Genomic DNA, 26797 nt, shown 5'->3' on the forward strand with positions numbered 1-26797 from the left:
GAGGGCGGGAGATGCTCCCCTGACTTCCCCTCCAGCTCCTATTGCTGTCTCCCCTGATTTTCTTCACTCTTTTCCCCCTTCTCTGCTCAGCCTACTGCTCTGCTATCTGATGGATGGAGCTTTCACCTTAGTGCACTGTGTTAAAACCTGGTTCCTACATCCAGCAGCTGGGGGGACCTTGAGCAATGACTAACCCTCTCTAAGAGTCAGTGTCCTCATCTGGAAAATGGGGATTATAAGTCCTGAGAGTAAAACAATAAGAACGGTACCTGCCTCAGTAGATGTTTGATATGCATTAATATTATTATTCTCATGATGGGCACTTGGCAGTTCGCTTGCTTTCTCCTTTATCCAGGTAACCCAGGCTGCACGTCGGACTCATGGGGGAACTCCTAAAACATCCACATGCCTCCCCATCCCAGACCAGTCACATCAGAAATCTTTGGTGAAGGATACCGGCACTGGTATTTTTTGAATTTTTAACTTATTTTTATCTTTATTTTTCTGTCAGTTCATGCACAGCCGGGACTGAGAATCACCTTGGTGACCAACATTCATGGGTTACTTGGGACTTTCCTAGTTTTGGAGCTGAAAATCCCCCGTCCCAGGAACCCCCTCGGCCCTGGGTAAGCTGAGATATGCTTCTTCGCCCCCTCCCCAGAGGAACGGACCCATGTTTTCTGAATCTCAAATCCAGACACACGGGCTGAACACAGAAGACTGAAGAGGATTCTTTGAAAGCTCAGCTGGGGGTGGCGGGTCAGCCGCAGCCTCAGCCCATGGGCAAGCGTGGGGCTCTGCGGAGGAGGGGGGCTGCCAGTGGCTCAGTCCGACAGGTCCTTGTTATCGGGCCCCCAGGGATCCAGCCGCTGGCCGCCCGCTCCATGGCCTTCACCCAGCGGCCCTTCAGCTCCTCGCTTTCTGCTTTGAAGGTGTAGAGCTGGCCTGACTGCTGCAGCTGGAAGACCCGGGGGTCCGCCTGGGGCCCAGCGGTCACCTGGTAGCCCAGCAGCGGGATGGAGGTGTGGGCCCGCATGTCCTGGGGTGGAAGGGAGGGAGGGGTGTTGTGGCCGCTGCCTCAGACAGCCCTTTGGAGGGTTCCAGCCACACGCCCGCCTTTTGCCCCCCCAAACACCCACGCAGTGGGGTGGGCTGGCAGGAGACGCCTCAAAGAAGACTGGTCGTCCCCCTGAGGCAAAACCGTCACGGCTTGGAGTCTGGGCCCAGCTCTGAAAGCTGCTAACCCTGTGACTCGAGGGAACTAGGGCCTCACCGAGCCTCGGTCTCCTCATCTGACTCATGGGGCCAGCGGGACTCACCCCACCCCTCTGCCGACAGACACGCGTACCGCGAGGAGGGCAGGGAGCGGCGTTACCTGAGGGGCAGCATAGACGTAGAGCACGAGGGGGTCGTCCCGGGGGATGACACACCAGCCCCGGGGCCCGCTCTTGCCCCACTTGTCCCCCAGAAGCTGCAGAAAGCTGCATATCAGGCTCTGCTCGGACCCCGCCACGGCTCCTTTCTGAAACCAGAGAGAGGGACCATCAGGGAGCACAGCTCCCACTACCCGGTGTTGGCCATCAGAAAGCACTCTTTCTAAACCTCAACGGCAACCCCGCAAAAGGAGAGGCTATTTGTCCCTGAGGCCCTGAGAGGTCCCATCAGGGACTTGTAGTCACACAGCTGGCCAGTGGCAGAGCTGCACTCAAACCCCAGCCAGCCTGAGCTTGGGGCAGGGGCTGGGAGGGCGTATCCCCTGCAAGTCGCCCGCAGGGAGCAGAATGGGAGCCTGAAAAGGGGCGGAGACCATTCCTCTTTCCAGGAGCAGACTGTGGACCAGCAGCCAGGGAAGGTGTGGGCAGGGTCTGGGCCTAAAAGAATGGGGGAGGGTTGGAAAGTGGGCAGATGTGGTGGAAAGGATCAACTTGAACCTGGGAGCTGAATTCAGGTAGAATAGGCTGGGATCTTCTCCCACCTCCCAAGGACAGTGGAATGTCAACCTGGCTTTAATGAGGGGTGGCGGGGGAGCTTGCAGAGGGCAGTGGTGGTACCCAGTGGCTGGGCCGGGTACCACTGAGTGTGTAGCACGAAGCTGAATACAGCTAGTGCCCCAGAGGTGGGAGCAGCCTGGGGAGCCCCAAAGGCAGCAGAAACTACCAGTGGCACAGATCAGAGAGCTGGCTCCTAAGTCGCCGTGTGACCTTGGGTGAGTCACTTCTCTGGGTCTGGGTCCCCCTGGGATAGAACCAGCCAGTCCCTGAAGTCCCTTCCAACTAGAATGGAGTATCAGTCTGCCTCTTCCCTGCAGTGGGACCCTGAGCCTCAGTCTCCCCATCTGCAAAATGGAATCAGCGGCGCCAGCTCTCTTCACCTCCTGAGACTGCTGGGGCATGGGGACGTGAACAGGAGTGCTCCAGGGGGGTTGTGGGATCCCTAGATGGGGAGGCAGGGGAGGGGCAGGGAGCCCAGGTGACAGCCTGGAGCCAGAAGTTGCTTCCATTGGGTGACAGGCCCAGCTCTATTTGGTGGGGGTAGGGGATGTTAGCGGGGGTGTCCATGGGCAGAGAGAAGGGGGATGTGTGACCACGGCGGGCTAGCTCTTCAGTGCCAAGGACATCACCAGCACTTGGGAGGCTCTGCACACGTTTGCCGAGCGGAGGCAGCTGACCCTCACCTCCAGGATGCCCCGTCTCTTGTCCTCCTTTTCCTCAGGGAGCACGTTTCCGGTGAGGAAAGTGTAGCAGTCCAGGCAGACTCGGTTGGGCCTGTTGGCATCGTACTTGAGCTCCGCCCGGTAGTCCGAGCACCTGGCACACACCACCTGGGAGTACAGGCAGGTGGGGCTTAGACGCGGTTCCTGCCTTGGCCCGGAGCTGGGGACGTGAGAGCCACCAGGGACCAGAGGAAGAACAGGCTTCAGGAGAGAGATGGAGACAGAGCGGGGCCTCCCCTGTCCTGACTGCCACCTGTGGGGGTTGGTGCTCAGGCTCCAGGGCCCCCAGCTGGGGGGCTTGAGACGTGGGCCCCTCTGAAGGAGCTTAGCCTCTCTCCCTGCATGGTCCCCTTTGTGGGGGCTTGACCGGTACTCACCCCTTGCATCTCATCTTTTCTCTGAATAAACTCTCTCTTTACTTCTGCCATCTCACCTGCCTTCCTGTGGCCCCAGCAAGGGACCAGCCTTGGGACTTTTACCCTCACTTTGCAATGAGGGGGCAGTGACTTGGTGAGGGCCACACCGCTCACGGGTAGCAGCCAGTCCTCCTCACTCGGAACGTGCCTTTACAGTCCTACGGTTGAGCGTTAAGTCATCCAGGTTTTGCAATCCACTCAATCTTAGAGTCAAGCATGTTCTGATACAGAAATGGTGGGCTGGCAGTTTTCGCCAGGAAGACCTGCCATGTGTAGTCTGTGGAGGGGGGGCCCGTCCCCCAGCCCACCACGGCTGCAAGAAGGCTGCAGCAGAGCAGGCTGGGGTGACCGGGTGAAAGAGGCATGAGAAAACCTGGGGAGAAACACAGGCACGGCAGGATGCAGCTTCCAGGAAGACTGGGGTGTCACAGTGAGTCCAGTAAGTGGGACTGGAAATGGGGGCAAGAGAGCGAGCCTAGGAGGAAGGGTAACTCATCAGGGAGCCAGCCTGTGTGCCCAGCGCAGCACGTGGCCTGGGAGGGACTGGTAGGCGAGGGCCTGGGCTTGCCCCACCCTCACCAGGATTCCCGTCTGGCAGGCGGGGAGGCAGAAACTGGGCACCCAACCACCGAAAGGATGACTCACAGAGTACAAAGGTTTGCACGGGCACGAGAAACCCCAGAATCGGGCCAAGGGTGTCTCACAAAGCCCTTACACACAGGGCTTCAGCCTTGGGAATATTTAACTTGAATTTTTTTTTTTTGAGATTTAATTTTTTAAAACATTATTAGAAACTTTTTATTTTCTTCTCTCTCCTCTACCAACTTATTTTCAAAACTTTCAAACCTGAAGACAAGTTGAAAGAATAATACAGTGATACCCCTACCACCAAATTCAGGGATTATGAACATGTATTGCCACGTATGATGTCTCCCTTTCTGTCTCTCTCCCTCGCTCTATATTTTTTTCTGAACCATTTAAGTTACAATCATCGTGTGTCTTGTTACTCTTAAATATGTAGCTTGTAGCTCCTAAGAACAAGGACATTCTTCTCCCTACCCACAATGTCATGATCACACTCAGGAAATTTAACATCAACACAGTCTTATTAACTACATATGCCTCATAAGCAAATATCACTCAGTGGTCCCAACAATGACTTCTGTATCTGGTTCTGTCTTTTCCCAACCAGGATTCGATCAAGGATCATCTATTTCATTCAGTTCTCAGAATACTTTATTTCTTCCTCATACCCAGAAGGCAGGTACACAGGTGTCGCTCTATTGTTCTTTGGGCCTCTCTGTATTTCTTAACTATTGTAAATAGTTTTTTAGAAACGACTTACAAAGTTACAAGTGTGAGTGGACTCGAATCTTATTTACTGACGTGACTCACTGAGAAGGGAAGTTCATCCCCCAGATCCTGTCTGTTTGGCTCTGGGATGGAACTCACATCTGAACACAGGTGTGTCCCAGTCCTGGAAATTTACTTTTGTCATTGCAGTTTAACACATTTTGGGGACACCTCCCTGACTGGCCCCAACCTGCCCAGCTGGTCTCCTCCTGTTTCCCCCCCGAGGTCATTAAAGACTGAGGTCATTAAAGGGCTCCCTGTGTTTGCGGAGTGAATGGAGAGGGTTGTAATGTCAACAGAGAACAGCTCAAGTGCAGCAGGTGCTTAAAAAGCAAAGCAAGATCTGCCTCTGATAACTGGGCCTGAGCCGATAAGACGGAGGAGTGGCCTGGTTCCTTCCTCCATCAGCTGGCGGCTGCTCCTCTGAGTGGTGCTGTCCCCGTGACAGAGGAAGGGGAAGAAAAGGAGGCCAAGGAGAGGGAAGGGGTGAGCCTTCCTTTGCTGAGGTCTCACTACCGCCCCGGTGTTATTGATTCCCATTGTACAGGTGAGGAAACAGGCCTGAACGTGGCAGGCAGAGTTAGCCCCAGAATGAGTAGGTGCTGCAGTGAGCACTGAGAATCCACCAAGAAGAGGAGGGGATGTAGCTGAGGTCGGTCAAGAAGAGCGGAGGGAGCGGGGGGTGTGTGTAACAGGCCTGGGGCTGATGAGGAGGTGGGTTCAAGACCTTCAAGGGGCGAAGGGTCTGATACTAGAGGCTGTTCCCTGGTCCTGGGCCCTGGGGTCTTGGGAAATGGTGGTAAGGAAGCAGGGGAATGAATAGGGTTGGCTCTGGGGAATGTCTTGAGCTGGTGGCTTTAACCTGCCTGGGCCTCAGGTTGCATCTGCAGAAAGGGGATTAAGGGTTGGGGGAGACCTGCTTCACACGTGGACACCGTGAGGTCCGAACGAGGTAACGCACACATCTGGCCGGGTTAGCGCCCAGCACTTCTGCACCAGCTGAAGCAGGCAGGGTGGGCAGGGCCCGGGCTGGCAGATGGGGGCCAGGGTGATGGTGTACTCACGTAGCCGCAGGCCCGGCAGTGGTGGCGGCGGCGCGTCAGGGCGTTGAAGGGCTCCTGGCAGCGCATGCACATGGTCACCATCTTGTCCCGCACCCACTGGGGCGCCCGGAGGCCCAGCTCCACGGACTGCAGCTGTGGGGCAGCGGGGTAGGCACTTCAGGACTCCCCTGCCCTCTCTCCGAGGCCCTGGGCCCTCTGCCCACCAGCTTGTGGCAGAGAGTCTGCGGGCTGTGCTTCCCAGTGGCTCCCACATGAAGGGGACCGGACGGATAAAGACCACACTTGGGGGACGTCAATCTCTCCACATCCTGTGTTACAAGTGAGGAAACTGAGGCCCAGAGAGGTCAAGGGACTCAGCAAAGACACCCAGCAGGCCACAGTTCAGAGCTCAGAGCTGAAATAGTCACAGACACTCTCTGAAACTGCCACCCCACCTGCCTTCCACTTGCCCTTGGTCTAGCATTTTTCAGGCACTTTCAAAACCCCAGCCTGCACATACAGCCCCCCTCACCCCCCACAGCCAGTTATACTCATAGCCCTGAAATCCTTCCTGGGAGCAGCTGCACAAAGAGGCTCCCAAAGGACTTTTTTGCTAATGAGGGAGTCTTTGGCACTGAGTTTCTATGAGTAGGGTGATGCTGGGGTGTGGGGCTTCCCCTGATCCCTCCGAATCATTTGTGATGGGTGACATGCCCCTGCCCTCCAAGCTACCTAGATAGAGCCAAGAGAGGGAGTCATTTCTGTGTGAAGCTGGAGGCTCCGAGCGGGGTTGGGGGGCTAGAAATACAGAGCCTGCATTTACCTCCTGCTCCTGGGGGTCTCCCTCAGGGCTCTGGACTGCAGCCTTGAAGGTTTCATTCCGCTTCTCAATTTGGTCAATGGCGGCTTGGCAGGCCTGGTGCAGGGTGGGGGTCGGGGGTGCAGGGCAAAAGGAGGTGGTTGAGGGGGAGGCAGGAGGGGCTTGCTCATCTGTGAATCCCTCCACACATTCAACAATCACCGCTAAAAGCCTACTGGGTACCGGGCACAACATTCCAAGTGTACAGTGTCTGATTAAAGGCAGGAGAAACTATTTGGCCACCTGACGCGAAGAGCCAACTCATTGGAAAAGATCCTGATGCTGGGAAAGATTGAAGCCAGAAGGGGAAGAGGGCGACAGGAGGTGAGATGGTGGGATGGCATCACTGATTCAATGGACATGAACTTGGGCAAACTGCAGAAGATAGTGAGGGACAGGGAGGCCTGGCGTGTAGCAGTCCATGGGGTTGCAAAGAGTCAGACACAACTGAGCAACTGAACATACAACAGATGTGAAAACTGAGGCTCAGAGATGATAAACGACTTGTCCCAGGCCATTCAGCGGCAAGATCTGAACTTGTCTGACACCTACAGAGCTGAGGAAGAGCAGGTGGGTGCATGTGTGCTCACACGTACACACACACACACACACGCACACGCACTCAGCACCCCTCCCTGCCCCACAGTCACAACCCTAGGGGCCCTGGAGCTTTTGTTCTGATACCTGCAACCAGGAGATCATTTCCTCCTGGGACCTGCTCAGAAAGAGAACACAGGTGTTGAGGGGAGCGGCCCCTCCCAGTTTTCCCGTCTCTCCCCGCCCCGGCACCCCCTGCCTACCGGGCTCGCAGCTCCAGGGTTCGCTGCTTCCCGGACACCAGGAAGGAGTGGGGAAACTCTGCGTCAGTCAGCTCCCGCACCTGCTCGGAATGGGAGGGAGAGATGGCTCAGGCTCCCGCCTGCCCCCCGAGGCACTGTGGTGGGGAGGGAGGAGGATCGTGCCCCAGGGACAATTCAGACAGAGAGACAAGGATGGGGAGCTTGTTCAGTGGCTCCCCATTCTGTCCAGCCCAGCAAAGGCGCCCTGAGCTGGCCTCGATCTACAGAGCAGACAGGACCTGGGGCTCCCGGAACTTTAGCAGATAAGCCTGCCCAGGGTGAGGTGCAGACTCCCAACAAAGGGGTCACCAAGATGGAAACTGGCTCACATGCTGGGTTTGGGGACACGGCTTTTCCTAGAGCAGACATAGAGCCTAGGATGAGACCCTCTGCCCCATATCGTGAATGAAGGAATTGATCAACCAACTCGACAGATCCGACAGATCCCCACCTCCTATCCTCCACCATCCTCATCCCAGAACTCCGCAGGTTCCGAGGCTGCTGTGAAGGCTGCCGGTCACAGAACGCTTCGCTGAGCACCCACACGTGTTCTCATTTAATGGGCACAACTGCTGAACCCACTGATCAGTTCTAACACTTAGCGGCCACCACGTGTCCCTGTGGGCACTGCCTGTCACCGGCCGCAGTCCTCTGGCACAGCTGAGCCCGTGGTCATCTACCAGTTTACAGGGAATATGGGGGACCGTGGGATACAGTGAATGACACCACTGGGGTGCAGTTAGCAAAATCCAGACTGAGAGCGACTCTGCCAGAGAAACGATCTGATTTTCAATTAATAAATGAGAGAAAAGTAGGAGAGGGAAGTATGATAGATAAAAGGGCATGTAAGAAGCATATCAGAAATGATTCACACAGATGAGCTGTGAGAAGGCAATTGTGAGACAGCCAAGGAAAACCAAGGGATCTCACTGTTATTAAATAAGTATCATTAGTTTGTTAGATGTAATCATGGTATTGTTGGCATCTTTTAGGGCAAAAAAAAAAAAAAAAGAAAAGAGAATCCTTGGGCCTTCACTGGCGGTACAGTCTGAGTTTCCACTGCAGGGGGCAAGGGTTTGATCCTTGGCTGGGGAACTAATATCCCACATGCAGCATGGAATGGCCAAAAAATAAAATAAAATATCTTTTTAAAAAAAGAGTTCCTGTCTCTTACAGAGACATACCCAAGTATTTATAGGTGAAATTATTATGTATCTGAGATTTCCTCTTAAATAATCCATTGGAAAAGGGGACTAGAAGAGGGGTTGCTGAAGAAACCAGTTTTGAGTTGACAATCATCATAACCAGTTGATGAATACATGAGGTACCATTTTCTCCCCTTAAAATTGTCCATAATAAACAGTGAAAGAAAATCTTTACAGCAATCTTGAGAGGCAGATATTATCACCCTCATTTGGGAGATGAGGAAATGGAGATCAGAGAGAGCAAGAGACCTGCTTGAGGTCACACAGCATCTAAAGAGCAGAATGAAGATTCAAACTCAGGGTTTTGGTCCTCACGGGAAGGTAGAAGCACATCTCTTTCTACTCTACCCCAGAGCCCGGTAAACACAGATGTCTCCCAGGCTGTGTGAAGACAGGGTCATGAAAGGAAGTGAAGACACAGGCCTGGAGCCCAAGGGCCTAGCGTGGAGGCACGGGAACCACCTTGAACCACCTGGCACTTGGCCCCTCTGCCAGCTCCCTGCTGCAAGGTGAGTAGGCCTTGGCACACTTTCAGGCGGCCCACCACTCCCGCAAGAGCATGACTTGCTCACGTGAGGCCTGGTCTACTCATAGGGCCCACAAAACCTGTCCGTTCCCTCTAGAAGGGGCTGGATGTAATCTGCTCTTGATACTCTTGACAATGCGGAGGCTCAAAGGGTCTATATCAGGAATCTGGCAAGACTCCATGACTGATGGGGGGAGGGAGAGGGACAAGAAGGGAGAAATCTAAGGTTTGGAGGCCAGAGCTAGGAAGAAACATGACACTTTTCATAGAAAAGGGGACTGGGGAGACCCCTGACCTGAGGGACCACCTCTGCAGGGGTGCAGGATGCAGGTTTCTGGAGGACAGTTCCCCGAGCTGGGCTGTGCCCAGGCTCAACCACCAGACTTGGCTGTCAGGTCCCTGCCAGCCCATGCAGCGCCTTTGTGCTAATTAGAAAAAGACACCCCTTCCTCAAAACACTTTACTGACATCTGTTGGCAAACTGGTGTAATAGTCAAGAGTCTGGTATGTTGAACCAGAGACTTGACTGCCATCTGCCGGACAAAGAGAACTGTCCATATGCAACCTGTGCTGTCTGCTGTGGCTGCAGAGCGCTCATCTCAGCTGGGGCTGCTCGTGCAGTGCCCAACCTGCACAGCAGTCCATGGAGACGCAGTTGTCTTGGGTCCATGAGTACCCAAGGGCCCACACCCCTTCCTTCTTCCCAGGCTGGCCCTGTGCAGAATGGCGCAAAGATAGGACCCAGGCAGACCGGGAGGAGAAGGGGACGACAGAGGATGACGATGGCATCACAGACTCAATGGACATGGGTCTGAGTAAACTCTGGGAGTTGGTGATGGACAGGGAGGCCTGGCGTGCTGCAGTCCATGGGGTCCCAAAGAGTTGGACACACAACTGAGCTGAACTGAAACCCTGGGGGGTGGGAATCAGCTGCTGAGATCCAGGGCTCCCTGACACTCAGGAAGGAGGGAGACCAGGAGGGTATGGGCCAGTGGGAGCCATCATGGTGGTCAAAGACCAGACCTGCCTCCAAACCTCAGACTCAGAAAATGATTCCTGTACAAACGCGGCTGGGTGGACAGCTCTGCACCCGCCAGGCCCATGCCATCCAGGAGACGGCGCTGTGTGACCACCAGAGCACCAGACACGCCCTGCAGTGATTGTATCGCAGAGACCGGCAGACGCCGGGAACCCGGTGCACACATCCTGAGCGTCAGACACTCTAGGGAACATATTTATGGATTTCCTCTTTATGACTCTGTTTTGGTCTCTATATTTCTTGGCTTTTCTGTCAATCTTTGCCTCTCTTTTTCTACGCCTGGGTCTCTGCCAGTCCTAAGATAGGGCTGCCAGTCTCCAATTTCTGTCTGTAGCTCTCCATAACCTGCCTTTCTCAGTCTCACCCACCACGGCTCCCAGATGTACAAGCGCATGCCCGCTCTGGCCTCTGGGACATTCTGGCCACATTCAGTAAGAAAAGCTGGATGAGACAGAGTAGGGGGCTGCGTTCCCAAAAGACCTCAGTCTGCTGAGGCATGGGGGGTGGGCTGGGAACCCCCAGAAGCTGCCCATGTCCTACCATCAGCTCTCATCACCCTCAGGCTATACCCCACCCCCAGGCCCTTGTTTCAGCCCCAAATGCCAGCTAATCCAAGTCGGGAGCAGGGGCAAGGCCCTCCTGCAGGGGCTCTCAGAGCTCAGGAGGTCTCCAGGGGCAGAACTGTCCTGCCCTCAGCTCCCTCCTGAGGCAAATCCTGGGAGATGTCATGTGGGATAAGGAGAGGGAAAGGGGAGATGGAAAGGTACTAAGATGGGCCAGATCTGACCTCTGTTTCTTCCAGCCCCGGCCACCGGGACCTAGGAACCATCAGAGAGGGGTGGCCAAGAGGGTTTTCTTCCCATTTCCTCCACTTATGCCTGCAATTCCACCCTATGCTTTATCCCTCTGGGTTGAAGCCTTAATAGGAGACAGTATAGTATACTGGTTAGATACAGAGGCTCTGGACTCTGTTATATCTGGGTTTTTGCTGTGTGACCCCCAAGCAAGTTACTTAATCTTTCTGAAAGTCGCTCAGTTGTGTCCAACTCTTTGCGACCCTATGGACTATACAGTCCATGGGATTCTCCAGGTCAGAATACTGGAGTGGGTAAGCCTTTACCACTGAGCCAGCTCTTTACCAGCTGAGCCACAAGGAAGCCCAAGAATACTAGAGTGGGTAGCCTATCCTGTCTCCAGTGGAACTTCCCGACCCAGGAATCGAACCAGGGTCTCCTGCATTGCAGGTGGATTGTTTACCAACTGAGCTATCAGGGAAGCCCTAACCTTTCTGGGCCTTGTGTTTTTTGTTTTTTTTTTTAAATCAGTGTTTAGGTTCACAGCAAAACTGAGAGGAAGGTACAGAGATTTCCCATATACCCCCCTGTGCCCATACATGCACAGCCTCCTCCATTAATAACACTTCCCCACCAGAAGTGTTATTAGAATCAATGAACCTGTCATTATTACCCAAGGTTCATAGTTCACATCACGCTTCACTCTTGGTGGTGTACATTCTGTGGGTTTGGATAAATGTATAATAACTGATATCTACCATTATATAGACAAAGGAGTCCATGGGGTCACAAAGAGTTGGACACGACTTAGCAACTAAACAACGACAACCATTATAGCACCATACAAAGCAGTCTCACCACCCTTAAATTCCTCTGTGTTCATCCCTCCCTTTCCCCTAACCCCTCGTAACCACTGATCCTCTCACTGTCTCCATCCAGAGACAGAATGCGTTTTCCAGGATGTCATAGTATTGGAATCATACAGTAGATGTACACCGTATGTATACATGTAGCCTTTTTAGATTGGCTTCTTCCACTTAGTAATACGAATTTAAGTTTCCTCCATGTCTTTTCATGGCTTTATAGCTCACTCCTTCTTATCACTGAATAATATTTCACTGTCTGGATGTATCACTTTATTTCCTTATTTTTGAAAATGGGATTAACTACAGATATCCTCAGACTGTACACAGTTATTTACTGCAGTCTCATTTGCAGACACTGACAACTGAGAACAGTCTAGATGTCCATCAGCAGTGGACCGGTTGAACGAATTACGGTCCATCCACACACCAGGACACTGTGCATCTATGCAAAAGGATGAGGAAGCTCCAAACAAACTGAGTTCTAATCATCTCCAGAATAAGTAGCTAGTTTAAAAAGTCCAACACAGAATAGTGTATGTGAAAAACACTGTTTATGTGAAACAAAAGTAAGGATGCCATAATGAATACCCTACCTCTGGAAGGCCTCACTAGGAGCAAAGGCGGCCTCTAGGAAAGGGGGTTAGGGGATGGAGTGCCTATATGTGCAATACATGTCGCATATATTTTTTACATAGTTTGATTTTGGAATGTGTATTATTTACACTTTTAGGTAATAAAATTTTTTTTAAGATTTTTTTAAAACTAAAGAAATGCAGGGGATAATAACAGCCCCTACATCCCAGGGCTGTAATGAGGGTCCAGTGGGATGATGCAGGGCCTAACCCATGGGGACCACTCAGTCAACGGGCACTATTACGGGCTGCTGTCCCTGCTCATTCGTGGCCATCTCTGGATGTGGACACATCCAAGTCGGCAACTGAGCTGACAGTGGACACCCTTCCTACTCAAAGCTGCAGTACTGGCATCCACCAGGAGCTGGTCAGAAATGCAGAATCTCTGACCCCACACCAGACCTACTGAATCAGAACCCATTATTTTAACAAGACTCCCAGGGGATTCATGCAGTCATAAAGTTTTCAAAGCCCTGGTGTAGATGGTAGGGAAAGCAAAGTGAAGCTGGGTGCTGGGAAGGACCCTGGACAGGAAGGCTGGGAGCACAGGTGGGAGAGATCTAAGCCTCATCTTTTCCGCCTTCACACTGCCCCAAACCCTCCACACCTGGGCTCCTGGACTGAGTTGCCGGTTGGCCCCTCCTGCTGCTCCCCATCCTGGGTCCCACCCTGGGGGTGACACCCTCCTACCTTCATGCCAGCCACGTCGATGCGGGTCCTGACCTGGAAGTGGGCGCCCACCTGGATGACCCTGGGCACACAGTAGAGCAGCATGTTGTTGAACTGCAGGAGACACGAGCGGGTGTGTGTGCACAGTGGCGCAGACAGGCGGGCACACCTCGCTGGACGTGGGCTGAGCCCACTGGGCCTTCCTCCACTCTCGCCGTGCGCTGGGCCAGCTCACAGGACAGCCCAAGTGTGACGAGGAAGCGGCGATCTAGCCCCACTCCACCTGAGGTGCTCACCGAGGGGCTGCCCGACCTGTGGACTTCAGGGGACCACGGCAGACTTTGGAGACCCACGAGTCCTTTCTCACGGCGGGTCAAGGGTGAGAGATTGTAGCTCCCGCCCCCAAACTTCCAGGTGGGACCAGTTTCCAGATCTCCAGGAGACCCCTTGGCTTCCTCACTGCAAACCGGGGCTGTTCTTCCTAGCAGCCAACCTAATTCCCTCCTGACTTGCACCCTCTAGGGCTTCCCTGGTGGCACAGTGGTAAAGAATCTGCCTGCCAATGCAGGAGACGTGGGTTCAATCACTGGGTCAGGAAGATCCCCTGGAGAAGGACATGACAACCCACTGCATTCTTGCCTGAAAAATCCCGTAGACAGAGGAGCCTGGCAGGCTACACAGTCCACGGGGTCACAAAACAGTCGGATGCGACTTAAACGACTCAACAGCAACAATAGCCTGCCCTCTCTAGAGCACAGATTGACACCACAGGTTTTGGAGCCAAACAGACTTGGTTCAGATTCTGACTCTGTGGCTTCCTAGGACATGTCTGGGAACCCCCTTAGCTGGAAATCCCTGAGGCTTGGAGGCAGCATGTGATTTGTCCCAAGTCAAGGCTATGGTTTTTCCAGTGGTCGTGTGTGGATGTGAGAATTGGACTATGAAGAAAGCTGAGCACCGAAGAATTGATGCTTTTGAACTGTGGTGTTGGAGAAGACTCTTGAGAGTCCCTTGGACTGCAAGGAGATCCAACCAGTCCATCCTAAAGGAAATCAGTCCTGAATATTCGTTGGAAGGACTGATGCTGAAGCTGAAATTCCAATGCTTTGGCCACCTGATGTGAAGAGCTGACTCATTTGAAAAGACCCTAATGCTGGGAAAGATTGAAGGCGGGAGAAGAAGGGGATGACAGAGGATGAGATATTTGGATGGCATCACCGACTCAATGGACATGAGTTTGAGTGAACTCCAGGAGTTGGTGATGGACAGGGAGGCCTGGTGTGCTGCAGTCCATGGGGTCGCAAAGAGTCAGACACGACTGAGGGACTGAACTGAACTGAACGACCAGTGTGCCAGAGCCATAAAGATAGAGAAGCCGGTTTGTCCCTGCTCTCCTGCAGTGCCGGCCAGGTAGATGCCAGGCGGGCAGGACCTGGGGCAGAGGGCCCATGCCTATGGACTCTCCTCCCCAGTGTGGAGGGAGTGGGCTCCCCAGGCATCCCCTTACCAAGAAAAGGTAGCGCTCCATGGGGCCGCTGCGGCGGAAGGAGATCTTGAGGACGGGGCCCTCGCGGAGCAGGGTGTTGGAGGGGTCGACTATATCGTCCTCCAGGCCCAGGCGCTGGTACACGTCCCACAGTTCCTGCAGCCGCTCCTGGGGGCGGGAGGGCCACCCTCAGCCAAGGCCAGGCAAGACCCTGCCTGCTCCTGGAAGGCTGGCCTCGCGTGGGCGGAGATGGGATGCGGGGAGGAGGGCAGCAGGGGGCAGGGTCAGAGGAGGGGCAGACACAGAGACCTGGCTGGGCTGGCGGGGGCTGAGAGCGGCAGGAGGAGGTCACAGGGCCCTGGGATGCCCACAGCTCCTTCTCAGAGGACTGGGGTGCTCACCATTTCAGTGATGGCTGCATTGGAGTGCTGAGCGGCTGAGAAGATCATGTCAAGGGCTTCTGAAAAGGGGGCAGGGTCAGAGTCATTCCCTGAAAGGGTAGCTGAGGCAGGAGGTCCCTGAGACTTAACCCAGTGGCCTCAGAACCTGCCCTGAGCACCCCAGGGGCAGGCCTTCCCCTGTAGCCTGGTGCATTCAGTGTCTAGATAATGGGGTTCATTTCTCACCCAGGGTGAAGGGACTAGAGGTCCCTGAAAGACAGGGCCGAGGTGGCTAGCCTCTATGACTTTCACTGCCCGCCATATCCAGGGGTGAAGGCATGGTTTCAAATCCTAGCTCTGCTTCTTTTTGGCTGTGTGACTTTGAGCAAGTCACTTAACCTCTCTGGGCCATAGTGTCTGTAGAAAAAAAAAATGACTAATGCTATAGACAATGTCTATGACGTACAACAATGTTGATGGTTGATGGTCATCAAAACCATCTTTAGCTGGTGCTCCATAAATTAGGGGAGTGGCCTGAGCCTTCCCAGTGCTGCCCCCTGCCCCCCGCCCCCCGATTCACTGGGGGTGTCCTCACTCTGGGCATCAGCCAGGTCTGGGGCCTGGCCTGGCAGCTTCTGGACGTACTCCTTGAGCAGCAGCTCGTAGCGTGGGATTCTCTGCACAGGTTCCAGCATGTGGTGCTGCAGGGTCAGGCTAGCTGAGGCCTCGCTGCTCTTGGGGAGGGAGAGGGGGAGAAGAGGAGGAGGAGTCAAAGGGGGAAGGGGTGGGTCAGGCTGCCCCTGAGGGTTGGGGGAGCCGGCAGGGCTGTGGAAGCCGCTGAGCCGGCAAGGTGTGCCAAATCACTTGGGGAACAGGAGCCACCACAGGCTGGGGGCGGCCGTGCAGGGCTCTGCCCCGTGCCTACCCCAGCCTCACCTGGATGCGGGTGATAACCTCCTGGAAAGGTGGGGATTTGTCTGTCCAGGTGGCCAGCAGCTCGATGGCTCGCTCGAAGTTCTTGACATACTCACTGTACATCTTCAGGAAGGGTGCCAGCTTCTGGATCACATCACCGATGCGGGGGGTGGTGGTCCTGCCGGAGGGGCACCAGGTACTGCCCTCAGTCTGGGGACCTCTTCTCTTGCCTCCACACGGGGTCAGGAGAGGCGAGGTTCCCCTCAGACCACCCCCCCACCTCTGCAACACAGCCTTTCTGCAGCACTCCTGAGCACAGGTATTGGGGGGGGTGTGTTATCCCGGCACAGGTGTGGTTCACCCCTCCTTAGACTGTGAGCCCCCGGAGGGCAGATGCTGACCTCTCCCATGGACAGAAGCTCCCTAAAGGCCCAGCACAGGGTCAGGCCCACAGCAGGTGTTCAATAACCACCTGATGCTTGTTCTCGTAACAATAACAAGGGTCACATGCCCAGCACTGCCCAAGACATGCTGCATGTCTCATCTCATTTAATTCGTCTCATCTCATTTAATTCTTACAACCCTGTGCAGGGGAGGAAGGACAGTCAGTCAGTGGCCCCTCTTAGAGAGGAGGAAGTCCAGGCTAAGAGAGGTAAGAAAAAGTCATTTAACCTTTTTGTTGAATTGTTACAGCAGAGCATCAGTGATCTGGAACTGGCCTGCCTGAGTCTGATTTCCAACCACACCACTTACTCCAGCTGTGTGTTCTTGGGCCAATCACCTAGCCTCTCTATACCTCAACTTTCCCATCTGAAAAAATTGGGCATGATGATAGGTTACCTTACAGGGTTGTCCTTTTTGAAAAAAATTATGGAAAAAAATTTTGATCGATCATAAAGTAAAAAAAATATAATAAGGAACCCTTATGGATCCATCAGGTTCCCTGGTGGCTCAGATGGTAAAGAATCTGCCTGTAGTTAGAGAGACCTGGGTTCTATCCCTGGGTCGGGAAGATCCCCTAGAGAAGGGGATGGCTGCCCACTCCAGTATTCTTGCCTGGAGAATTCCAAAGACAGAAGAGTCTGGTAGACTACAGTCCATGGGGTTGCAAAGAGTCAGACACGACTGAGCATCTAACACTAACTATAGATACATCGCAGGATTTAACAATTACTAAGATTGTGAAGCTGAAATTCCCATACTTTGGCCACCTGATGCGAAGGACTAACTCATTTGAAAAGACCCTGATGTTGGGAAAGATTGAAGGTGGGAGGAGAAGGGGACGACAGAGGATGAGATGGTTGGATGGTATCACCGACTCAATGGACGTTGAGTTTGAGTAAACTCCGGGAGTTGGTGATGGACAGGGAGGCCTGGTGTGCTGCAGTCCATGGGGTCGCAAAGAGTCAGACATGACTGAACGACTGGACTGAACTGAACTGAAAGATTCTTTTTGGCCAAGAAATTTTAAAGGACATGCCAGACATCATGGCATTTCCTTGGCAAGATACTAATTTCACCACTAAATACTTTCGTGGGTAACTCTGAAAGCAGAGAGGGTTTCTGGCCTAACCACAAGGCCATCATCACACAGTGAGCTGATCTGAAGACTAAGCAAGTTAATAGGTGTGAAACCCAAAGCAAGGCAAGTAGGAAATCTTCACTTACTGCTGGTGGTTTCCACTACCTCCTAAGTCACTCAGCCTAGTGAGGACCTGATCCATCCCCTTCTCCAGAACACACACACACACACACACACACACGACTTACTCAAGCCCTTCACTGTGCAGACAGACAAAGCCCAGAGGAGTCGAGTCATGGCCACATAGCAAGCGCAGAGACCTAACAGGCCAAGCCCAGAGTCCTGGAGGCTGCACCTCGACTTGGCCAGGGCTGCAGTTGGGGGGCCTCAAGGGCTCCTGCTGGACCTCACCAGTCGTCCAGCCGCCGCTGCAGCTCTGGGAGGAAGAACTGTGAGTGGAACTGGTAGATGGAGGAGATGTTGGAGAAGATGAGCCTGACCACGTCCTCAGGGAAGGCCTTGCTGCTGCGGGCCTCCTTCAGTAGCTCCTGGAAGAAGACCTGCAGCCACCGCTGGGTCACTGAGCCTGTGGCAGAGCAGGAGCCCCCCACCCCTGGCCCCAGCCCGGGGGAGACGAGCAGAGTCCCGGGGGCTTTGGGGTCCCTCCCCACCCAGCTTCCAGAACATTTGCGCCTCCTTAATCTCCCATCATCCACAAAAAACCCTGGGAAGAGATACAGTAATTATTCTGGCCATTTTATAGATGGGCAAACCAAGGGACTTGGCCAGAGGCTGGGAGCTGATGAATGTCAGGAGCGGGCCCATCTTGTATCTGTCAAGGCCTCGGACTTCGCCAGGCTCAAGACCCCAGTTCAGTGATTTAACCTTCTTGCCTTAGGGTTCCTGAAGACAGTGTGAAGGGCTAAGAATGGTGAGGATGCTGGGAGGCAGGGTGACAGATGAGGATGCTGTGTGGGCCCTGGAAGGACTGGCTAGTGTGGTCTCTGCTCCTAGGAGACCAGCCTAGGTACCAAGGGTGGAATCAGGAGTGGTGCTAATGAGCTGTATCCCGATTTCTGCCCAAACTCCAGTCATCAGTTAAAGGACTGAGGCTTCCTAGAATCAGACCTGAGGTCCTAACTCTCAGCTCTTATAAGGTGGGCCAGAAAGGAGAGCAGGGTTAGGGTGAGGACGCCCAGGTGCCAAGGAATGGGGCGGGGGGGCGCCCTGGCCACTGGCCTGGTCCAGCAGGTGGAGGCGGGCCACGTAGGCCTGCTCAGTCTCCAGCAGCTCCCGGACAATCTTCTTCTCCTCAGGCTCCTGCAAGGAAGTTGGGGGGAGAAGGAGAAGGAGAGATTTGGTCTCCTTTGATGGAAGCAGTATCCAAAGATGCCCCATTGAGCGGAGCTCCCAGGACTCAGGCCATGGTGCAGGCGCATCTGGGTTCATGCTGGGATTGAGAGAATGGGGCAGAGTGAGGCTGTGCCTGAGCCTCAAGAGGCCTGGAAGCTTCCACCTGTGCTCTCTTGGGAGCCACGAACTACCATATTTAGAGGTCTAGCTGCCCTGAGGTAGAGGCCACCGGGAGAGGAGAGGCCCAGGGACCTCACGGACAGGAAGCCAGGGGCCCAGCTGTGCCAGCATCCCAGATGAGCGAGCTTTCCAGCTGTCACTGCCCAGGCACTAGGCTTGGGAGATGAGCTATCATGGGCACTCCTGCCTCAGCCAAGAGCTGACTGAAGACATGTGGGAACTCTTGTTACGGACTAAATTGTGTCCCCAAGTTAATATGTTGAAGCCCTAACCTCCCATGTGACTATACTTAGTAATTAAGTTAACTGATGCGAAGGGTGGGGCCCTAACCCATCAGGACTGGTGCCCTTATAAGAAGAGGAAGGGACACAAGGTGTAGGAGAAAAGGTCGTGTGAGGACGCAGTGAGAAGATGGCCATCCACAGGCCAGGAAGGGAGCCTTGCCAGAAACCAACCCTGCCAGCACCTTGACCTTGATGTCCAGTCTTCAGAGCTGTGGGAAAATGTATTTCTGTTGTTTAAGTCACCTGTGCATGCTAAGTTGCTTCAGTCATGCCCAACTCTTTGTGACCCCATGAACTGTAGCCCACCAGGCTCCTCTGTCCGTGGGATTCTCCAGGCAAGAATATTGGAGAAGGGTTGCCATTTCCTTCTCAGGGGATCTTCCTGACCTTAGGAATCAAACTCACATCTCTTACGTCTCCTGAATTGGCAGGTGGGTTCTTTACCACCAGCACCACCTGGGAAGCTCTTTAAGTCACCTATACTGTCCTGTGCTGTGCTTAGTTGCTAAGTCGTGTCCAATTCTGTGACCGCCATAGCCTGCCAGGCTCCTCTGTCCATGAGAATTCTCCAGGCAAGAATACTGGAGTGGGTTGCCATGCCCTCCTCTGGGGATCTTCCTAACCCAGGGATTGAACCCAGGTCTCCCACATTGCAGGTGCATTCTTTACCATTTGAGCCACCAAGGAAGCCCAAGAATACTGGAGTGGGTGGCCTATCCCTTCTTCAGGGGATCTTCACAACCCAGGAATCAAACCAGGGTCTTTTGCATTACAGGTGGATTCTTTACCAACTGAGCTACCGGGGAAGCCCTTAAGTCACCTAGGCTGTTCTAGTTTGTTATGGCAGCCTGAGCTAAGTGAAACCAACCCCAAGTGAGACCAACAGAAAAACTATCCAATATCATTCCAATCAACCCACAAAACTGTCAGAAGCAGTAAGCTGCGTGGCCACTACATCTGGGGGTAGTTTGTTACATAGCAAACGATAGCCAGTAGACACAGCATGTACCAGTATGATCGCATCTCCATTCTCTAAATGAGGAAACAAGCACAGTAGGGTTACAGAGACTTGCCCAAGGTCACACAGGGAGCCGAAGAGCTGTGAGCCCTGGTGGTCTGGCTTCAACCCCATAGACAAGAAAACTGAAACCCAGAAAAGGGAGGTGACCTCCCCGGAACCAGCCTCAGGGCAGGGATCAGCACTGACCTCTATTTCTAGTGGGCAGTGTTGCCTCCTTCAGTAGGTAACCTGAGGCCACATCTGGGAGGGGTACCAGGTCCCACGTTGAGTGGTCTCAGACAAGTTCCTTAAGCTGTCTGAATTTCAACTCCATGCCTTAAAGACTCCTACAAGGCTTCCCAGGCGGTTAAGGATCCGCCCGCCAATGCAGGGGACATAGGTTCAATCCATGATCCGGGAAGATTCCACATGTGTGGAGCAACTAAGCTTGTGCGCCTCAACTACTGAAGCCCATGTGCCTGGAGCCTGTGCTCCACAAGAGAAGCCCCCACGACGAGAGGCCTGTGCACCACGGCAGAGTGCTAATTTCTCCGCAGCTAGAGAAAGCCGGTGCACGGCAACAAAAGTACCCAGCACAGTCAAAAGTAAACAAACGCGTAATAAAAATCAATACATAAATAATTAAAAATTTAAAAAGACTCCTTCAGCGAGGGGTATGAGAAATAATGTCAGCAGCAGGTTGCATAGTAGGCACTTAATCAAAGGCCATCAAGGGTGGGAGGGGGTCGTGAATCTAGCTTTCAGCTGATTTCTGGTCACAGAAGACCCCCACCCAGGGGAGGAGTTGGCTCCGGCTGGGAGAGAATGCATGGGGAGGAGATCAATCGATGGCCCCCCAGTACCCCACTTCTTCCCCAGCCCTCCGGCACCTGTGTCCCCGAGCCAGGGCAGGTCCTGGGCTGGTAAGACTTCCTCCAGGCTCCGCTGGACAGCTTGTTCTTCAGGGAGCTCAGGTACCTCCTGCTGACAGTCCTGGACCCAGATTCCAGGGCCTCCTCCACAGTGGGCTTCTCCCAGGGCCCTGCAGACGTAGGAGCCCTGCACCCAGGCTGCTGATGCCCGGCCTCCAGGCCGTGGACTCTGGGCACTGCTCCTGTCATCCTGAGGAGAAGAGAACAGTTAAGAGTAGGGAGAACTGCACCTCTCTGGTAGGGATTTGGGGGCAATTAAGGCAAATGCGCGGAGAAGGCAATGGCACCCCACTCCAGTACGCTCGCCTGGAAAATCCCATGGACAGAGGAGCCTGGTGTGCTGCAGTCCATGGGGTCTCTAAGAGTCGGGCACGACTGAGCGCTTCACTTTCACTTTTCACTTTCATGCATTGGAGAAGGAAATGGCAACCCACTCCATTGTTCTTGCCTGGAGAATCCCAGGGATGGGGGAGCTTGGTGGGCTCCCGTCTATGGGGTCACACAGAGTTGGACATGACTGAAGTGACTTAGCAGCAGCAGCAGCAGCAGCAAGGCAAATGCGAAGAGCCAACTCATTGGAAAAGACCCTGGTGCTGGGGAAGATTGAGGGCAGGAGGAGAAGGGGGCGACAGATGATGAGATGGTTGGATGGCATCACTGACTCAATGGACAGGAGTTTGAGCAAACTCTGGGAGATAGTGAAGGACAGGGAAGCTTGGCGTGCTGCAGTCTATGGGGTCAAAGAGTCAGAAACGACTTAGCGACTGAAAAACAACAACAATGCAAATCAGAGATGTTCACTGGCCTCTGAGTGTCTGGCACATAGAAGGAATTGACAGAGACATCTACTTCTCTTCCGAACACCGTTCTTGGAGGGAACTCCAGTCTTCAAAATGAGTCAGCGTAGACTGTTTCTTGTTTTCTGGGTAACTACACACTTCCCTGTTTAAAATGCAGTGAGGAACCCTTCCTTCTCCACATAGAGGATTTTTTTTAACTTTTTATTTTGTATTGGCGTATAGCTGATTAACAATGTGATAATTTCAGGTAGACAGCAAAGGGACTCAGCCATACATATACATGTATCCATTCTCCCCCAAACTCCCCTCCCATCCAGGCTGCCACATAACATTGAGTAGAGTTCCTTGTGCTATACAGTAGGTCTTTGTTGGTTATCTATTTAAAATATAGCAGTATGTGCATTTTGATCCCAAACTCCCTAACTCTCTCTTCACCCCATGCTTCCCCCCTGGAAAGGATAAATTCATTCTCCGTAAATCTGTTACTGTTTTGTAGATAAGTTCATTTGTATCATTTCTTTTTAGACTTTGCGTGTAAGGGGTGTCATACAATATGTCTCCTTCTCTGTCTGACTTACTTAGTTCACATAGATTTTATGTACCCTCCCAGATCACCCTGCCTGTGAGCCTCACCCCAGATTTTAGTCTCTCTATAGCAGGAAATCCCCTAAAACCCTAGTAACTGATACATTGAGGGAAGGAAGGAGCCATAGAACACTCTAAAGGGAGGGTAGAGCTGATAAAGCTGGGACTTTTCAGTGGGATCCTAAAAGATGATGCCATGAAAGTTCTGCACTAAATATGCCAGAAAATTTGGAAAACTCATGAGTGGCCAAAGGACTGAAAAATGTCAGTTTTCATTCCAATCCCAAAGAAAGGCAATGCCACAGAATGATCAAACTACCGCACAATTGCACTCATCTCACATGCTAGCAAAGTAATGCTCAAAATTCTCCAAGCCAGGCTTCAACAATACGTGAACCATGAACTTCCAGATGTTCAAGCTGGTTTTAGAAAAGGCAGAGGAACCAGAGATCAAATTGCCAACATCCGCTGGATCATGGAAAAAGCAAGAGAGTTCCAGAAAAACATCTACTTCTGCTTTATTGACTATGCCAAAGCCTTTGACTGTGTGGACCACAATAAACTGTGGAAAATTCTGAAAGAGATGGGAATACCTGACCTGCCTCTTGAGAAATCTGTATGCAGGTCAGGAAGCAACAGTTAGAACTGGACATGGAACAACAAACTGGTTCCAACGAGGAAAAAGAGTACATCAAGGCTGTATATTGTCATCCTGCTTATTTAACTTATATGCAGAGTACATCATGAGAAATGCTGGGCTGGAAGAAGCACAAGCTGGAATCAAGATTGCTGGGAGAAATATCAATAACTTCAGATATGCAGATGATACCACCCTTATGGTAGAAAGTGAAGAAGAACTAAAGAGTCTCTTGATGAAAGTGAAAGAGGAGAGTGAAAAAGTTGGCTCAAAGCTCAACATTCAGAAAACAAAGATCATGGCATCCGGTCCCATCACTTCATGGAAAATAGACTGAGAAACAGTGGAAACAGTGTCAGACTTTATTTTTGGGGGCTCCAAAATAACTGCAGATGGTGATCGCAGCCATGAAATTAAAAGACGCTTATTCCTTGGAATAAAAGTTATGACCAACCTAGACAGCATATTAAAAAGCAGAGATATTACTTTGTCAACAAAGGTCCGTCTAGTCAAGGCTATGGTTTTTCCAGTAGTCATGTATGGATATGAGAGTTGGACTATAAAGAAAGACAATCGCTGAAGAATTGATGCTTTTGAACTGTGGTGTTGGAGAAGACTCTTGAGAGTCCCTTGGACTGCAAGGAGATCCAATCAGTCCATCCTAAAGGAAATCAGGCCTGAATGTTCATCGGAAGGACTGACGTTGAAGCTGAAACTCCAATACTTTGGTCACCTGATGCAAAGAGCTGATTCGTTTGAAAAGACCCTGATGCTGGGGAAGATTGAAGGCAGGAGAAGAAGGGGACGACAGAGGATGAGATGGTTGGATGGTATCACCGACTCAATGGACATGAGTTTGAGTAAATTCCGGGAATTGGTGATGGACAGGGAGGCCTAGTATGCTGCGGTTCATGGGGTCGCAAAGAGTCGCACACGACTGAGCGATTGAACTGAACTTTCACTGGGAACTATGCCCTCCACACCTCTCAGTTTAGTTCAGTTCAGTGGCTCAGTCATGCCCGACTCTTTGTGACCCCATGGACTGCAGCACGCCTGGCTTGCCTGTCCTTCACCAACTCCCGGAGCTTGTTCAAACTCGTGTCCATTGAGTCAGTAATAAACAGCCAGCCTAGGGTCAGTTTCCTTCTCCCTCCAGGGATAAGCTTTCATAGTGTAGCTTTCTTATCCTACATACTGAATCTGCAGACCAGTTACATTCTTCAGATAACAGAGGCCAGCAGCAAGGAATATAGCCAACAACATATGATGTGCCCCATTCCCTTTGGTGTGGGAAGGCCTGTGGTGACGACACAGGGTGGGCAGCCTTATAAGAAAGGCAGACTGGGAAACGCAGGACCAGACAGGTACAAAATCTTCAAAACTCTGTGACGAAGTTTTTCATTACCCCCATTCTGCAACTAGAGAAAAAGGGGATCTTGCAGAAGGAGGGGGGCAGAGGTGGGATTCAGATCAGGCTGGCTGGCTCCTGAGTCTGAGCCCTAAACTGCCCTTCCCCATGTGAGTCAGGGAGAAATGGGTGCAGAGCGTCAATGTGACTTGCCCCACATCACACACTGGCTGGCGGCAGAGAGGAGATTGTGACCCAGTCCCCCGTGGTTCCTCACTGGCTCTTGCACCCCAACACCCGGTTCCTCAGCCCCTGGGTCTGCAGCTTATGGAGTTTGCTGAATCTCAGGCTTTCTGTTCTATGTTTGGTTTCAGCTTCTGCATTTCTTCCCCAGGGCGCAGACCAGTTTCTGTTTCCTCTTTACTCCCTCAGTTTCAGATCAGTTAAGGCACAGAAAGACCTCACAAGAAAGCCCGTGCCAAGGCACCTGGCCTTGGCCCCTCTCATAAGAGTGAGGGGTGTCTCTCACCCTGCTGACAAGACCTCCTCTGATCCCACTGTGGTCAAGGGCTGCCTCCTCCTGCAAGGGATATTTCCAAGGCAGAGCACATGTGCTGAGGGTCTCCACTGGGCATGCCTGGTGTGTTGAGTGGGGTTGGTGGTATCTCTGCACACCCCAGGGGATGGTGGTCCTGGAAGGTGGCACCTAGAGCTGTCCTTGGTGCTGAACAGAACATGCCGGCTGAGGCCTCTGGGAGAGGCGGGGCCAGGTCACCTGCTGAGGAAGCTGATTGGCTCTTCTAGGTCCGCATGATGCTGCCTCCACCATGAAGCCCACACAGAAGGCTTTGTCCGCTCTGAGTGCCCTCAGCAGAGTGTCTAGGCCCCTCTCAGGATATCTGTTGGTCATGACCTGGCATCACAGTCATTCCATGAGCTTAGCACCAAAGACAGAAGTCTTCTGGGCAGGGATCTTTCTTTAGGCTCCTGTGTCTGGTACAGGTCCCCTGCGACGCTGTGCCGTGCCACCCACAGCCCTCAGGACGGAGGCACTCTTCCCCTAGCTGCTGGGGGCATGGTGGCTGAGAGGTTACTGACTGGATCCCTCCCTGGGAACTGCCCTCTCTGCAAGAGAGTGGCCTCATCTAAGGTCAAGTCCACATCCAATGACTAGTCCACGTGGGGGTACAAAGACCTAGCCCTTTGCCTCGAATGGAACAGCCAGAGGGGCCTCCAGCTCCAGAACTCTCTGGAACAGGCTATATCCACTGGAGAATGCATGGCAGTTCAACTTTTACCTGTGCCCAGTGCTGCCTCCCTCAACCCCAAACCCTCCCCAGTAAACCTCCTGAAGCAAACCTCTATCCCAGAGTCTATTTCCAGAGAACCCTACCTACAACAGTCACAACCTCTAACACAATCCCGGGCTTAAGAAATGCCTGCAGAGTGGATTAATGTCACACACAGACACACGCAATGACCTCCAGCCTGTTCCTTTCAGAAGGAAGCGCCTGCTTTGCTCCTTGCCCATGAACATAAAACACTTAAACCACCCCCCACCTCTCTGTGCCTCCCCTTTCTCACCTATAATATAGGAACAGAGATGGAACCTACCCCCAATAGGCTGATAGATGATTAAATGAAATAAGTAGCAAACACACTCAGAACACTGCCCCATAGATAGGCTGACCACACAATCTGCTTTGCCTGAGATGGTCTCAACCTCTTCTCATAGGGAGTAAGCTCTTGATAAGTATTAGCTACTATTTCTGCCAGAGGGATAGTAGGTGGAGTTCTGCAGCCCAAACAAGGCATCTGGTCCACCCACACGCACACACCTAATTACACACATCTGGACTCTCCCCAACACACTGACACACACACTCTGATCTCTGCCCAGACCTGGTGCCCCAAACACTCTTCCAGGCCCTGAGGAGCCTGTGATCGAAGGATGTGGGCACTGTCCGGACAGGAGTGGGGTCCAGGACAAGGACACTGCTCATTGTCAGGGTTCAAGGCAGCCTCTGGCCTGCTCCTCAGCCAGGAGACTGGGAGGGCCTGGGCTGCCCAAGGGCCCAAGGGCAGGCAGCGGAGCTCAAGGGAGACACCAGATAGCCCTGATGACCCTCCCCACATCTACTACCCCATACCTGCTATTCTCAAACACAGTCACCAGACTGGACACAGATGTCAGAGTTTCCTCACTTGCCCCCTCCATCCTGCAGGCCTCCAGGGCAGCCCTCAGCTCCCCTGAAGCAGGGCGGGAGGTCTCCAGCCAGCACACTCAGTCACCCCCACCTGGGGTCACAGGTGGGCTCCGGCATCCTTGGAGTCCCGTCTCTCCCAAGGGCTCAGCAGACCTGCTCCCTGCTTCAGAGAGAAGAAGAAAGAGGAAGTGGTCCCAGAGCCACAGCCCTGAAG

The 26797-nt window shown here is 53.0% G+C and overlaps 1 protein-coding gene across 1 annotated transcript; it reads right to left on the reverse strand.

The window, feature by feature from the left end:
* Nucleotides 1-476: 476 nt before the first annotated feature.
* On the reverse strand, nucleotides 477-26753 carry FGD2 (FYVE, RhoGEF and PH domain containing 2). Its single transcript, XM_005906785.3, is given in 17 exon segments — nucleotides 477-853; nucleotides 856-1039; nucleotides 1376-1522; nucleotides 2675-2821; nucleotides 5547-5678; nucleotides 6349-6441; nucleotides 7069-7099; nucleotides 7185-7264; nucleotides 12976-13068; nucleotides 14462-14608; nucleotides 14842-14900; nucleotides 15416-15554; nucleotides 15757-15913; nucleotides 17669-17817; nucleotides 18497-18577; nucleotides 20965-21196; nucleotides 26527-26753. Coding segments are annotated over 17 exon segments (1968 nt in total). The 5' UTR covers nucleotides 26595-26753; the 3' UTR covers nucleotides 477-824.
* Nucleotides 26754-26797: the final 44 nt, after the last annotated feature.

The sequence above is a fragment of the Bos mutus genome, chromosome 23, assembly GCF_027580195.1.
Source record: "Bos mutus isolate GX-2022 chromosome 23, NWIPB_WYAK_1.1, whole genome shotgun sequence".
Lineage (NCBI taxonomy): Eukaryota > Metazoa > Chordata > Mammalia > Artiodactyla > Bovidae > Bos > Bos mutus.